The 17016-nt window shown below is 36.8% G+C and overlaps 1 protein-coding gene across 1 annotated transcript in view; it reads right to left on the reverse strand.

The window, feature by feature from the left end:
- Window positions 1-16411, reverse strand: part of TET2 (tet methylcytosine dioxygenase 2) — a 29447-nt gene extending 13036 nt beyond the window's left edge. The window contains exons 1-7 of the mRNA XM_070948691.1: window positions 13114-16411; window positions 12372-12462; window positions 10884-10977; window positions 9978-10186; window positions 7353-7503; window positions 6484-6573; window positions 3923-4060 (exon numbers count right to left, since the gene is read on the reverse strand). Of these exons, the coding sequence (XP_070804792.1) occupies window positions 3923-4060; window positions 6484-6573; window positions 7353-7503; window positions 9978-10186; window positions 10884-10977; window positions 12372-12462; window positions 13114-16387 (4047 nt within the window). The 5' untranslated portion in view covers window positions 16388-16411. The remainder of the gene's footprint in view (window positions 1-3922; window positions 4061-6483; window positions 6574-7352; window positions 7504-9977; window positions 10187-10883; window positions 10978-12371; window positions 12463-13113) is intronic.
- Between the last annotated feature and the right edge of the window lie 605 nt (window positions 16412-17016).

Raw genomic sequence — 17016 nt, forward strand, 5'->3', positions numbered from 1 at the left:
ATCATCAGGAAATTTATTTGGGAGGGAAAGAAACCAAGGATAGCAATTAGGAATTTACAGGACAAGAAGGAAAGAGGGGGTTTCGGATTACCTAAATGGGAGTTATATCAAAAAGCTGCAAACCTAGTATGGCTGAAAGAATGGGCAACCCTAAGAAATAAAAGACTGTTAACTCTAGAAGGGTATGATCTCCAGAAGGGTTGGCATGCATATCTCTGGGATACTGGGAAGAAGATAAAAACTTACTTCCATAGACATAAAATAAGGGAGATCTTGATACAAATATGGGGAGAGATGAGACAGAAGCACTATAGGAAAATTCCGAGATGGCTTTCCACCATGGAGGCTATAATATATCCAAATGTATTAGAAATGGGTAAAACGTTCAGATACAATGAATTATTAGATGGGGGAGGGAACCTTAAAACAAGGGAAGAATTGATGGAACAAGGTATTTCTATAGACTGGTGGCCATATAACCAAATTAAATCCAGATATAAAAAAGATAAGGAGGAATTCGGCATTGAAATGAGCATAAATGGATTTGATAAGATATGGATGGGTACGGACGACAAAATTTTAGCTAAATTATATAATTATTTATTGGAGTATGATATGGCAGAGGAAGTAGTTAAAGAACCGATGTTAGCATGGGCCAAAAATATAGGACAGAATATAAATTTGAACGAATGGGATTCAATATGGAATAATAACCTTAAAATGACAAAGGCGACGGCTTATAAGGAAAACCAATACAAGCTGTTTTATAGATGGCATATGGCCCCAGCCAGGATAGCGAAGATCTACCCCAATTCGAGCCCTAAATGTTGGAAATGTGACCATCAGCAGGGTACTTTTTATCATTGCTGGTGGACATGTAATCAGGCACAAAAATTCTGGAGGATGATATGGGTGTGGATTAGAGAAATAATAAAAGAAAATTTTGATTTTGACCCAAAAGCTTTTCTCCTGGGAATTTTGAAAACTGAATATGCAAAAAAGAAAAAGTATTTAATTATACATATTCTGACAGCCGCTAGAATTTCCTTTGCCCAGTATTGGAAAGAAAAACAAATACCACCTCAAGAACATGTTATTGGAAAAATATTGGAGTGCGCCGAAATGAACAAATTGACTTCAGAAATTAATGACAGAGAAGATTCAGAATTTTATAGCGTGTGGGACATGTGGTACGAATGGATGGGGGAAAGAAATAAAGAAGGTAATAGAGATTAAATTTTAACTAATTAACAAAATCTATATGAATAGTATTAGATTTAGTCTGAGGGAGCTGAGCACTATTATTTTTAAGTGTTTGAAATTAAATCTAGCTCCAAGAAACAATATCAACAAAAGACAAGCAATAATGTATGCAGATGTATATATGTATATAACTGCACCAATGAACCGAAAATGTACCGATTGTATTACTATATGTTATAATAAAATCTAATTAAAAAAAAAAAAAAAAAAAAAAAAAAAAAAAAAGATAGAAGGCACTAAAAAATTCTGTATCAAATATAAAATATGTTAAATGCTGATACAATGCATATGATAATATGCTGGCTTATAAAGCAGTCCCTACATTAGAGACTGTAGTTTGCATGTAATGGAATGAGCAAGTTTGTGCTACAAATAGCATATTGGCCAAAACTGGTTAATTCTGTCCATTACCATTAGTAGAGAATGTTGTACAAGAAATAGATATGACTAAAATAACCTTGACTACACATTCTTTATTTAACTAAAAATGTTATGTGAAAGTTTTAATTAAGGATCAAATGGCAGTGGAGAATCTATTATCCCAACAAATAATAACTATGGTATAGTTATATTGCATGTCTATAAAACTGTGAAAAAGAGGGAGGATGTAATTGAAGAAGAAAATTTGATTTTGTGGATCAAAGTTGATATATGCAGACAAAGGAAGCCGTAGGCTTAAGTAGGAATGAAAGGAAAAAATGTATCAAAATGTAATTCATCTAGATTGTTGTGTATATGGAAATATGAATCTATAGATTGGTGACAATAAATGATAGTAGTAGAAGAATCAAATATGGGTTTTGGGGAAAAAATGCAACATTTTGGATAAATAGATTCCAGAAGAAATTGGTGAGGAATAAATAGATAGTCTAAGATAAGAAAGTATAGAAATAATATGGGTGATTCAGGGACTCAAAAATAAATAATAGTGTCTATTTGGTGAGTATGAGCTTTTAAAGACATACATAGAAAAATGAATGTAAATCTAAAATGGTCGTTGAGGTGATTGTTTATGATAAAAAGTTGAATGAGAGAAGGATATAAGACTGATAAAAGGTTCTGAATATGGGATGACTCATATGTTGACAATATCAAGAATAAATCATGGGACAAATAGGCATGGAAGAAAAAGAAAACATGAAACTAAAGTGAAAGTAGAATGACTTTAGGAAAAGAAAGTATGAATATAGTTAATATATCAGAAGATGAGTAGAGTAGAAGAGGGAAATATGTATATAAAAGAATGATTGCTGGAAAAATTAGGACAAAAGAAAGATGCTGAATAATATAGAAAAAAGATGAGAAGGTATGTCTGCTGGAATAAAAATTGGTGATAAAAAATGAACTACTTGAGACATGCAGATGATAACACTTTGTCAGCCCAAGTAAGAAAGATGCAGAAGAGTCCATGATAAAAGAAAAAGTAGAAAGTGAAATATCTGAGTTAATGTTAAATATCAGAAAAGCAAAAATAGCGTCAACCAGAATGCTAAGTGAACTTACAGTTGAGGTGAAGAAGTGAAGATGGTAGATAGTTTTGTTTTCTTGGGTTCAAGAATAGATAAAGATGTACAGTGCAGTGAAGAAGTAAAGAGGATATTAATCCTAGGGAGGAAGGCAATTACAAATTTAGACAAGGTTATGAAGGATAAGGCTGTTTGTATGACAACAAAGATCAGAATAGCTAAAGGAATGGTCTAATATGACTCTGAAAGATGAACAGTAAGAAACAGCAAGAAAAATCCTTTGGATTATGGAGTTAGAGTACTTACTAAAATACAATAGATTGTAAGAACAAATCAGCTCTTGAGAAATATATATTTTGATTACTCCTTTGAGGCAATAATCAGCAAACAGAAAGTCACAAATGCTAGGCATGAGATGTAAAGAGATGATGAATTAGCAAAAAAGGATTATGCGTGCCAAAGTTGAGGGGAAAATGGAAAGGAAAGACAACAGATAAAACAGATTATTATTTTCTTCAGTCCCAGCACGTATCTTGGAGATTGCCTGGATAAGTTCCTGCAGTTTTCTTAACAGGAATTTTCAGAAGTGGTTTTCCACTGCCTCCTTTCTAGGCTGAAAGTGATTAGCCTAAGATCACTGAGCTGGCTTTGTGCCTAAAATGAAACTACAACTCACACTCTCCCAGTTTCTAGTCTGATGCCTTAACTGCCACATCATGCTGGATCTCCAAAGGGATGTATGAGAAATGAGATGAATACATGACTGTAGAGAACATATTCTTTATGAGCACGTGGAACTTCTATCAAAGGGCTTCAATCTTGTAAGTCTGAAAAAAAAATGCACTAACTTGACAGCAAAATTTCTGTGGACTCCAATGCATACATTCTGCAATACACAAGCCAATCGAAACTATATATTTTAAAGTTTCCAATTTCACTTTATTTCACTGTACTAAAAAAAAGAACAAGAAGGCAAACAGGAGCAAGGAATGTAAGAATTAACCTTGAGAATCTCATTTTTTTAAAAAATTAAAAGCCTAGAGGATTTGCATTCATACTGATGCAATATTTCACAATTTTCCTTGGTAGCCATCATGTGCCAGCTTAATAGAAATAGAGATTATGAAAAATAAGGAACTTAATGCAAGAAGTTGGTTGTGCATGAGTAATGGCTTGGTGAATCACTGACTTACCAATGTACTACCATTCTGCATATTGTGTAGGTCTCTATGAGCATGAGCACAAAAATCCAGGCAGGCAGTGACCCCTGAGAATGGACGACCTTCTTTTAAACCCAGGCGACATTCAGGAGCTCTGTGTTCATATTCAATCTAAACACAAATATATTTATATAGATTAACTCCAAGGTTAACTTCAGACAACAATCAAGCAAACAATACCCCAATCAAGGAACTGCAAAAGAACCATCAGTAAACAACCCAACCAAAGAATCTCTAAGACCACCCACACCCTCAAGCAAGTCACCAGAATATAAATGACAGCAAACAGCACTCCTTACTGGCAATGATGATGTTACCTAGTTAGGATAATGAAACATCTGCAAGAAAATAAGCAAACTCAGAGAGCACCAAGGACCTCTTGTATTTATATTATTTAATTTGCCAACATTACATTAATTAATTCACCAACTTTAATTCACCACAGTCACTGCTTGTCAAAGTTCTTTCTTCTGGTCCTCTTCCTTTTAGTCGCCGCATTTATTTGGCTATGTTTCTGCCACTGGTTTTGGAGTCTCAATCTCTCTGCTCCCCCGTTCCACAATATAACTGTATCTCACTTTTTTTTTTGAGTCTCCTCTCGTACCAATGCGATCTGTTGATTCAATTTTCGCTTCCCTACTCCTCGGCTGTCAGCGCTTCGGGCCAGCCAAAATGGCTGATTTTTTCCCCCACCAGAATTAAGAGGTTTCTCCTGAACCTCCAGGACAATTGCTTTTCCCCCCAAGGTCCTTGGAGATTCCTCTTTTTTCTATCAATCTCTCCAGGATTGATAGTGCCTATTTAGGCTTCCTGGCTGGGAATATTTGAGCTACAAGAACGGAGCCTCATTCTCTCCCTCCATGCATGCTGACGTCACCGCCAGAAGTCTCTTTAGTTCAGAACTGTGAAAGGTCTTCACACTTTGTTATGCCCCAAGGAAGACCAATCCAATGTTCCTTTCTCTAGTTCCAATGATAGCAAACCAATCATGCAGTGTCAATTTGATACTAGGTGCTAAATCATAGAATCATAGGGTTGCATGTATGGATATTTCCAATTTGTTCATCCTGGAGGTTTGGGCTTATAGATCAGCTAAAACAATCATATACTTAGTTTTGATATAAACGCAGCCCTTGTGACTTGAAAATAATGGTTTTATTATATGTACAATATGCTACTGTGCTTCTTTAACAAGCCATGTTTCATCAATGTGGATTCCATGATAAAAGCTATAAAGAAACATAATTTTTACTTTTCTGATATAATTGTACACCATAGTAGCCAGAAACAAAACCAGTTAATTTTTGTTTATTTCTAATTGTTTCATCATCTTTATTTAATGACCCCATAATCCTTTGCGGGGTGGAGTCTGGGCAACTGAATAGAGATAGCAGTATGTTTACTGGCCAGATGCCCTTCCTGTCACCAATTCAGAGTTTTGTTCAGCAGATATATTCTCAGTGTGCCCAGGGAGAAAAATAACTGCCTGTACCTAGTATTGAACTCACAGCCACCTCACAGCATTCCATTTCTAATTTTTTCATATTATTGTAAAATAATATTTATTTATTTATTTATTTATTTATTTATTTATTTATTTATTTATTTATTTGTCAACAAGTACAAGGAAACAAGTAACAGTATAGACATAGACATGGACACATAAAAAAATTGGCACAAATAAAAGGAAATAAATAAGCAAAACATAGCCATAAACACATATAAATACATATGTACATCAGTACATATAAATGGGAACAGTAGGACAGGGATGGTAGACACGCTGGTGCGCTTATGCACGCTCCCTTTACGGACCTCTTAAAAAACATGAAAGGTCCACGGTAGACAGTTTAAGGTAAAAGGTATGGGGATTAGAGAGACTAACAACAGGCTCAGGTATAGTGTTCCAGACATTTACTACACTATTGCAGAAGTCATATTTCCTGAAATCAAGATTAGAGCGAATTACATTGAGTTTGAATCTATTGATAGCCCTTGTGTTATTGCGGCTGAAATTAAAGTACTCATTTACAGGTAGGACATTTTGGTAAATAATCTTATGAATTAAGTTTAGGTTGGAATGTAGACGGCGTAGTTCGAGGCTATCAAGGCCTAAAATTTCAAGCCTGGTGGTATAGGGAATTTTATTTTGAGCAGAGGATTTGAGTACTCTTCTAGTAAAAAATTTCTGGACCCTCTCTAATGTATTGACTTCAGAAATACAGTGAGGGTTCCAGGCAGGTGAGCAGTATTCAAGTATAGGTCTGGCAAAAGTTTTGTATGCCCTAGTTTGAATATAGCGTTATCAGAGAGAAAACTTCGTAAAATAAGATTGACAACTCTTAATGCCTTTTTTGCAATGATGTTACAGTGAGCTCTGGGGCTTAGATCGTTTGAAACATGTAGCCTCATAAATGAATTCTACATTATAAGTGCTGTAGTTTCTTTCAAAGTCTTGGGAGACTTATACATTGGTAAAATAAAGCAACAAATCTTAGTATTGTTATCAAACATTTTGGTTTTTCTTTACTCACCTGGTTGTTATAGGCATCAGGTGCCAGTTTCTTGTAAGTGGGTGCCATCAGAGTTGACAAAGTTTGCAGATTGGATTCTAGTTTTTCTTCCTATTTTTTTTTTAAAAAAGAACTTCATTCATTAGCAGTTAATTACTACTTTTAGCTAATAGCTTTAATTCTGAAAACACTTATGGTTATTTCATTCAGTGTAATGTGATTCAACAGATCATAAAACTATTTCCCAAGAAGAGCATGGGGCAAAATGATAGCTGTTTTCAAATATCTGAAGGACTTTTGTGTAGATAATGAAAGCTGCAGTTGTCGTCTGTTGTTCTAAAAAGCAATAGAATCAGTGAATAAAAACTGCAAGAAACTAGATTCTGGCTTAAAATTAGAAGAAATGTTCAGCAATATGACAGATTATCTTGGGAAATAATGGGATATCCGCTAGGGGTATTTAAAAGCAAGGTGTGAATCAACATCTGTCAAGAATGGAAAAACTGAAAATACCTACACTAGAGGTGGATTTGAATATATTTATTTGAATTCTAAATAATGTGATTCCATATTAAACCAAACTGATCCAACTTATGTATTGTTTCAGTTCTTGGAATTCTTTATATAGAAGAGCAATGTTTTAAACTTACAAATAAAAACAACAAAGAATGCAGAGTTGAAGCCGAATACCCAGGCTAAACAAAACAAAAATGGACTGTTGACATTGCCAGTCTTTTGGTACCAAATCTCATCACTATAACTTATCTCTTTCTTTCTCTGTCCCTCTCTGTCTCTCCCTGTCTCTCTCTCTCTCTCTCCTCCTCCCCCTCCCTCTCCTCCCACCCTTCCCCCCTCTCTCTGCAGGAAAAATAATTGAAGGACAACCCTACCTCTTTTGGATCGTCACCTAATAGTTTAAACTTTCTTGGGATCTTGCTTCTGGCAAATTTGCAACCATTATAGTACATACTCCATGAACAACCAAAAGAAAAAGAAGCACCACAAGATTCAGGGTCTAATCCTTGGCATGCACAGGTTCGTCTAAGGGAAAAAAATATTAGCAAGGGTTATCAGTATACTGCCAATATACCATAGCTATTTTAATGCTCTTTCTTTCTTTCTTTCTTTCTTTCTTTCTTTCTTTCTTTCTTTCTTTCTTTCTTTCTTTCTTTCTTTCTTTCTTTCTTTCTTTCTTTCTTTCTTTCTTTCTTTCTTTCTTTCTTTCTTTCTTGGTTTGATTTATATGCCACCCTTCTCCGAAGACTCAGGGTGGCTTACAATGCGTTAAGCAATAGCCTTCATACTTTTGTATATACCTGCTCAGTAGGGCTTTTGCCCCCCCCCAAGCGGCGTTCTTTTTATACAAAGTCAGCTTATTGCCCCCACAAACTGGGTCCTCATTTTACCTACCTCGGAAGGATGGAAGGCTGAGTCAACCTTGAGCCTGGTGAGATTTGAACTTGCAGTAATTGCAGGCAGCTGGCAGCTAAGTGCTACTTAACAGCACTTTAGTCCGCTGCGCCACTAAGGCTCCTTGCATATATCATATATTTATCATAAATTACTTCTGATTACTGCTGAAATGTAGCTATTTTAAATTAAATTAAGAGCCAGTGTAGTATAGTGATGAAAAGGCTGTGCTAGGCATGGTGAGGCAGATTCACTTCCACCTCAGTCATGGAAGCTATCTGGGTAACACTGCACCAGTCATTCTTTCTGCCCTAATGTATGTACAGTGGTATTGTTGTGGGGAAAATGGAAGGAGAGAGCATTATCAATGGCTGAACTAAAAGCAGGATATACTTCTAAATTAGAGGTGGGAAACTATGGCTCCTTATGACTTGTGGACTTCAACTCCCAGAATTCCTGTGCTGAATATGGCTGGCTCAGGAATTTTTGGATTTGAAGTCCACAAGTCATAAAACAGCCATAGTTCCTCACCCCTAATCTAAACGAGCTAATAAATGAATGATTTTATACTTCTTCTAAGTCAAATTTGACATTCCTATTAAAAAGTGGAATTGGTTGATGTTCATCCATTCTTTCTTTCCCCTCAAGATTTTCAGCTCTAAGATGTACAAAAAAGGGCCAGAGAACATCTAGAATAGCATGGAGGGAAATACACAGTATTGTGTCTCATTACAGGATACATTGAGAGATAATCTGAATAAAAGTGCTATTTAAATATATTAAAATTATGACGTTAATCAGGACATACTTCTGAAAATACATGGAGGTGGATTTAGATGCAGCTTTACGTGCAATATATTGAAGGCATTTCCATAAGGGAAAATATAAAGCCTGAAAATAATTAAAGAAAATATGGAGAGAAAAGAAATAGCAGAAATACAGATATTCCACTATGAAAGAACATTTAACTTTTTTCAACTAAACACTAAGAGCTAGTAAGATTAGTATCTAAGTGCAGTATTTGCACTTGAGGGGAAGATAAGTGTTAACCTATCTTCCCCTCACAAGAACTCTGTGAGGTATTTTTCTGTATGTGGTAAGTATGACATTAGATTCCTCTCGTGTACCATGGACATGTCTGTTGTCACTGCACAGTCAAAATGGGTATAATCCATTGCACTGCTGTTGATAAAACATAATAGGATTGATCATGAAATGGATTGAAAAATGAATTTTTTAAACAAGATGGCTTTTCTATTCACTGAATGCTTTGTAAAAGAATTGCAGTTTTTGTAAGGTTACAGGTAGGGCTACAGGTAATCCTCAATTTATGACTTTAATGAAAACTGCCTACTATGGTTGTAACTCATGATGGTCATAAAGCATTCATCACATGACTGATCCAATTTTATGATTTTTTTTTTTTTGCGACAATTGTTAAGCGAACCTATTGTGTGCCATGGAGTATTTTTGCTGAAAATTAAATATTGGTTTTCGGCAAAAACATTGTTAATTGTGGTCATGTACTGTGAGACAAAAGCAAAAGAAGAAGTGAATGCCAGAGAATGAGGTGGCTGGATGGAGTCACTGAAGCAGTTGGCATGATCTTAAATGGACTCCAGAGGATGGTAGAGGACAGGAAGGCCTGGAGGAACGTTGTCCATGGGGTCACAAGGGGTCGAAAACGACATCGCAACTAACAACAACTGTGAGACACTGCAAATGTCTATAAATGTGGACCAGTTGTCAAATGCCTGTCAGGAAGTCACGTGATTGCAGGGGGAGAAGCTGGCTATTGGAACTTTGGAACCAGGTTGTACGTACATATTTTTGGAGGGTCTGTTGTAAATTTGAACAGTCACTAAGTGACCAGTTGTAAGTTGAGCACTACACATGCCTATGTACCCTCCTTTTACAGCGAAAGGAGGTCCCAGATCTGTCTGCCAATCTGGCCATGCTTTTGGGAACATTAGGAGTTGCAGTTTGAACACATTTATTGTATGCTAGAACAGGGAAACTATGTTTATTACGATCTATGCCATAGATATTTAAACTATAGGAAAATTTTACTTCCTGGAGGTGAAGGAAGTACATACTTAACTTACTCTTCATTGAGTGCACACCGCCGGTTTGTGAGTGTCCCGTACTTCATTAAAGTGTCAGACAATTCAGAGTACAGCTTGTCTGCTAGGCTCTGAGGTATTCCTTCCCACACCAAGATAAGTACAACTAACACAGCTGTTTCACAGTGGTGGCCTGCACGTTCTCGCACTAAACAAAGAAGTTTTTCTTCAGTTCCATTTCGACGAATCACCTGAAAGTATACCAAAAATATTTTTTTTTCTGTAAAAAAAATATTTAGGTTCAAGGTTAGCAGGCCACATTATGGTTTTGTCTAGTTTTTGGTAAACCAGATTTCTCCGTATCTTTTGCATACCATAGTTCTTCGGTTCTGCTTGCAGTTTCTTTCCTTGTTTGGAATTTTCAAAGCAGGATTGGATAAGACTCTGCCTACAACTTGAAAGAGCTACTAGGAGCTAAGAAAGACAACGGACCAGATGGATTAATTGCCCATCATTATATCTTCTACCCAATTATATATTCAAAGGTAAGAATGATAAAATGTTGGTCTCAAAAGTTCATTAACTGTGGGACTTTATTCCAACTTTAGGTCTGTGAGCTGTGAGTTTCAAATTTTAATAACAGATTTGGAAAGGCAAGATAGAATAAACCAATAATTTTAAAAGATATAACATAGATTGCAGGTCCACAGATTTTTAAAGGATATGTACCTTCATCCTGGTATACATTTTCTATAGAATTTCTAAGTTAGAACTGTTATTAATCTGTCATATTTTATTTAAAATATATCCTGAATTAACTCCCATGATTTCTTTAAAAATAGATTTATTTTTAAATCTTAAAAATAAGATTTATTTTTGCCAACATGCACTAATTATATCTATCAAAGTGAACAGTATCTTTTATAAGGTTGTGGAGATTATTCTTACCCATTTAGCTATAGGGCAGCCTTGAGCACTTCTGCCTTCTTTTCCTGTGTAGACAATTTTTTCTATTCTGATGGCTTTGCCTTTTTGTCCATATCTTTTTTTAAAAAAAAATCAAATCATGAAATGAGTAAATATAAGAACATGCATTTCATATAAATATAAATGAAATCATATAGGAACACGGGAAACTTTTCCTTTAAATCCTTACAATCCTTTCTTGTATTGAGGTTATTTACTATCCATAGCAGTGGTGAAATCCAAATTTTTTTTTTACTACTGGTTCTGTGGGCGTGGCTTGTTGGGCATGGCAGGGGAAGGATACCGCAAAATCTCCATTCCCATTCCACTCCAGGGGAAGGATATTGCAAAATCTCCATTCCCACCCCACTCTGGGGCCAGCCAGAGGTGGTATTTGCCGGTTCCCTGAACTACTCAAAATTTCAACTACCGGTTCTCTGAACTGCTCAAAATTTCCGCTACTGGTTCTCCAGAACCTGTCAGAACCTGCTGGATTTCACCCCTGATCCATAGTATTTTAATTAGCTTAGTCCAGATTTTAAGGAAATAGCAAATCCAAACCAAATCAAAATGTTTCAAAAGCAAAAATGTTTTGAGTTTTTACTAAATATGCATTTATATTTTAAAAAGAACACTTACATTTTTGCTTCTTAAAGATCAATTGAGTTTATATTTCAATGTGGCAAATGAAGCTTCCCCCAAAGCACAGAACATTTTATATTGAAGGAAAACAACAGCAAGGATTCAGAATTCATTTGAGCTTAACACAACATAGTCATTTTTCAGGCATGTAAAATTCAACTCCCAGAAATTTTACCAATGGCCACATTGGCTGGGGAACTGACAACTAAGTCATCATATACAGAGAGTGCACAAGTTGGAAAAGGCTGTGATACATCAAACAGGTTTTATACAAGCACTCTCATTGTTACTTAAACATAGAATACTACTGTGTAAAGTGTGTGTTATTGATTAATGAGTTTTCAAATTGCACTGGAAATTTATATCCATGAGTCTAATTGATTAAGCTCATTTCTTTCTTTCTTACTTACTCTTCTTACTCTTCATTTACTTCTTCAAAGTAAATAGAAAAACCAGAGTTTGTATTTTGTTGTGATTCAAGAGAGAGATTTCTTAAAGTGCCTATGCTATGCATTCAAGACTGGCCACTATTTCATTATCCAGCTGCTGCCCATCTTATTGGGCAGGCCAATGAGTGCCTGTTCGTGTAGGCATTTGCTGGCATCTACCTGGAGTGGGCAGCTTATGATAGCCAGAAGCAGAGCTGTCTAATATTGTGATTCTCCACTAAACAGACTCTGACCAGGATCGGTAATGCTAGAAGAGACAACCTAGCAATAATTATAATGGCTTGCAATGGTGGTGTTATTTATGCGCACAGATTGGAAGAAATTCTGACATACAAAAGTGGATAAATTTTAATCTCTGCATGCTTTTCTAATTCATTACCTTTCTTCCATTATTTCTCTAATAGCAGCAACATTAGGACCAGCTCCAAGGTGAGTATAGAAAGGGCCCTCGTCTTTTTCAATTATCTGTTCTGTTTAAAACAAAAAAGAAATGAAAAGATTAATCGGTATGTTTTAAAAGTTTTATACCACACAGTTTTGGTATAGTCTATACTGTATACCTAAACATTAAAGGTGAATGGTGACGACAAATAAAATATCTGTAAGATTTAATAATAGTTTCTGTTCTACAGCATGATGTATCTTAACAACATAACTAAAAAATTACAAACTGGGGAAGCTTACCCTTTCTTAGGTAAAGGTAAAGGTTCCCCTCGCTCATATGTGCTAGTTGTTCCCGACTTTAGGGGGCGATGCTCATATCTGTTTCAAAGCTGAAGAGCCAGCGCTGTCCGAAGACATTTCCGTAGTCATGTGGCCAGCATGACTAAACACCAAAGGCGCACGGAACACTGTTACCTTCCCACCAAAGGTGGTCCCTATTTTTCTACTTGCATTTTTTACGTGCTTTTGAACTGCTAGGTTGGCAGAAGGTGGGACAAGTAATGGGAGCTCACCCTATTATGCGGCACTAGGGATTCAAGCCACTGAACTGCCAACCTTTTGATCGACAAGCTCAGCGTCTTAGCCACTGAGCCACCGCGTACCCTTTCTTAATAAACTATAAAAAATTGGCAGCATTTATATTATTTATTTTGTAAATAATAGTAATCAAAACTTACCCACACAGCTACATGAAGGAAAATCATACTGAGTTTTGACTGGTGTATCCAGCAAGTTTTTTAAAGGTGTATCTAGTAACGAAGAAGGTGATTCCAAGAAATTATTGAGGGCTGTTCCAGCACTTCTTTTGGTTGGTGTTCTTTCGTTAGAATGAATGGGTTGTTGTTCTAAAGAGACTGCATGGCTGTTGAAATCTGCACCATTAAAATTCCTTGTCAGAACTGTAATGGGTCCCGCAGCCTCAATTTTGACATGTTTGGGTGATTTGATAGTAAGAGACTTGTGATCAAAGGGTGTTTTGACCTGAATCTGTTTCAACTGCTGCTCCATGGTTTCAATGATACTCCTTTGTTGCATGTTGTCACATCCAAAGTGCTGAACCTCTTGTTTAATTGCTTTCTTCCATGGTTTGGTTTCCAATTGTCCAACCTGTGTAGGAAGGCAAGCATTCACCTTTGAGCCAGTTTCAGTTTTGATAGATTTGAAGCCCATAGCTTGACATGACTCAGATTTATTTTGGTTAGCTTGTTTATTCAAGATATGCCATCTAATAGCAGCATGCTTTTGAAAATCTTTGTGAGGTTGGGAGGGAGGACAGTGGCCATGACTCTGATCTGCTTGCTGATTGTAGGGTGAGTAACTTTGCTGAATCTGACTAGCTTGTGAGCTATTCATGTTGGTAGTCATGTTACAATATTCTTGTGTTTGCTGGAAGGGCAGCTGTAGAAATGAAGTTGGTGGAGATGGAGGGTTTTGTTCCTGAAAGCCCTGGGGCAGATCTTGTTTAGGAGTTATACTATTTGGATAATATTGCATGTGCTGCAAGTTGCGAGACACATTTTGAGTTAAGAGGTCTGTGTTTATGGGATCTTCCTTTTTCTCAGAAACCAAGTGCATGTTTGAGCAGGAATGCTTCATTACATCATTTGTCTGATTATAATGGGAGTTTTTGTTGACTGTATTTGAAATATGGTCCACTCTGGTCTGGGGAACTTGTACTGGGAACTCAACTGATTTGAAGTAATTACTTGCTTCTTCAAAGCACTCTTCTAATTTTAAGTGATTTAAGGATGTTCTTTCCCCTTGCTGTTCTTGGCTGTTGCTTGACCGGGGAAAGATTTGTGGCAATTTTGTGGTTTTTATTTGTTGTGTGGAGTTCATTGTTACTTGTGAATTCTGTGGTGGTTGTATTGGCTGTGTCTGGAGTATTGGAGGCAAAATTTGTGAATGTATGAATTGGTCATCCTCAAATGGAAGATCTAAGTGCTGAGGCTTTAACTGTGCCTCCAAAGTCTGTTCAAGGTGGAGTTGAGATTGTGGTTGAAGATTAAAGTGCCTTGAATTTTGCTGCTGATCATTCATCTTTTTGGATTGTGGTGAGTGTTTTTGGAATGGGTTTTGCAAATCAGGAGTAAAATGATGAGATGGTTGTGCTCCTTCACTTTTGAATAGTGCTGGTACTTGCTCACCCTGTATAATGTTCTGGTAGCAAGATTGCCCTATGACTCCTTTTGATTCATTGGAACCTCTAATATATTGTTTTGGATGTGTCTGCTCAGGTGAATTTGCCTGGAGTTGAAGCATGGTCCTCAAAAGAGTTTCATTTGATTTTGGGAAAGAATCACTGGGGTTAAAGGGAGGGGAACTCATTCTCATCCAAGAAGCTTGTGAGCGGATTTGTGACTGCTCTAAGTGATTTTTCACCAGATCTTTGTCATTATCAAGAGTAGTCTGCTGATTAATCTGGCTCAGAAGATGTGGAAAATGTTGCAATTCTTTACTGGTTCTTAATCTTTGTGGATCCTGAATTTTAGACTCCAGTTTGGACTGAATTTCACTAGGATCTTGCTGCTTTATTCCCAATATCACTGTACTGAGATCGACATCTGTTTCACTCCCAGTTGCTTGTGAAACCTGAATCTTGTATTCATGACCCTGTTGAGAACTGGGAGTTTGTTGGCAAAAGCCAGAAATTTTTTTTGTATGTTCTCCCTGATGATGTGGTTGCCCTCTGTTATTTTTTTCTGTTAGAGTGAAAATATTTCTAGGATCTTCTGAAGCCTCACTGTTTATTTCCTGCCCAGGAGAAGGTGCAATAGGGGGTAGATTAAAAGAATCATTCCTGAACACGGAATCTTGTTGGAAGGAAGCATCCGTTTCTTCTCCTGGTTGTGACAAAATCTCTGAGCTACTATCATGAGTCTTCAGATTGTTGATAGGATTGAGTGAGAAATCCTGACTGGGGACCTGCCCTGTGTTTTCTGAAACTACACGGCTGTTTGTAGGTGGCTGGTAGATATTTTCTGACTTTTGCTGCTCTGAGTTCATTACTTCTGGATGATGAAAATTGGAGCTTGCTTGTATGATGGATCCTTTAGTGGAGTTTTCTATACTGTGGACTTCAGTAGCTACAGAAGCTAGCACCTGAGGCAGCTCAGAGTTTGAGGTTTGAGCGGAACTTATCTGCCCTGAGGTATGCAGTAAATGTGATGTGCCACATGTCAACACATTAATAGCCCGAGTGTTTATGGCATTTGTAAAAGACGTAGTTGTCTGCGTTCCACTGAAAACATGTTCTGGATTATACTGAGACAACGTTTTTTCCAGGAATTCACCATGCATGTTTCCCATGGAAGAGGCAGAAACTATAGCACCGTTAGGCATTGGAGCTGCCTTGTTCTTATATGCCATGTCAATGTCCCTGTTGTGGCAGTTGCTATTTTCATCCCCTTGTTCATTCTGAATCTGGGGAGCTGGAGGAGTTTCTGAAGCACCAGAGTTGCATCTTAAAGACTGTATAAGAACTGAAGCTGTACTTTGTTCTGTTCCAAAACCCACAACACTCTTCTCACTGCACAAATTAGAAGCACCTGCTTGGTTGCTGACAGCGAATGAGCTATCTTGCCCTCTTTTTACTTCTTCATCTTGTTTAAGCTTCTTGTTCAGGTGAAGTCCGTACAAAGAAGGCTCACTAAAAGTGCGTTTTATCCCACCATTTGGCAAATACCGGCTGCAGTGTTTCTTTTGCTGAAGAAGATCAGGGCTTATTCGATTACTCTCATTCCTTTTTGCAGGATGCTTCATTCCATAGCTGGCCTTCCCATGCAGCCACATAGGGTTACCATTCAGTTCATTGTAGATCTTTCCCGCTGTTGTGTTTCCATTATGCAGCTTCACTGACAAAGGCTCTGCTTGGCAAACATGAGAAGGATGTGGAATTAAAAAAGGATTTAAACTATTGCCTTCATCATGATTAGTTCTATCCTGTTCCATCTGGCTTACTCAAGGGCCATCCACAAGGTTATCCTCTTACTGGATCTGGAAAGAAATGGGAGAGAAAGCCATGTTTATTTGGCTAACATAATATTACTTTATCACATCTACAGTATATAGCATGCAAACATGCATGCCTCCAAATAGCCATCTAGTGTATATATGATTTTATCGGTTCTCTGCTTTGTATATCAAAAATTGCTTCAGAGATTACATTAGAGTGATAGGTAACGCATGAGCCCTGGAGGTACACATGATTGTTCCTCTGCAATTTGACAACTAAGGTTATATGAATAAGAAACAAGAAAAATTGAGATCCCACTATTTTTTTAAGACAATGGTTTGATTTTATAATCTATCCGCCCATACAGCTGAGGAAATTAGGCCCATATATTTATGGGTGGCTAATGCTACGACACAGAAAGCTTTTGTGTACATGGTAGATTGTTCCTCCATAGGTGAAAAGCCAGATAACTCTTATTTTCCACTATGGCTATCACAGAAAAATGAATTAAAAGGCTATTATTTGCTTATGAACCATAACATACTAGTGGAATCTTGAAATTATGTTTATAAAGAAGAGTGGATAATAGTTTTTATCAGTAATAAACAAATAGATAAATAAATGT

The sequence above is a fragment of the Pituophis catenifer genome, unplaced genomic scaffold (assembly GCF_029215685.1).
Source record: "Pituophis catenifer annectens isolate HBS135680 unplaced genomic scaffold, rPitCat1.0.hap2 SCAF_8, whole genome shotgun sequence".
NCBI classification, from domain to species: Eukaryota; Metazoa; Chordata; class Lepidosauria; order Squamata; family Colubridae; genus Pituophis; species Pituophis catenifer.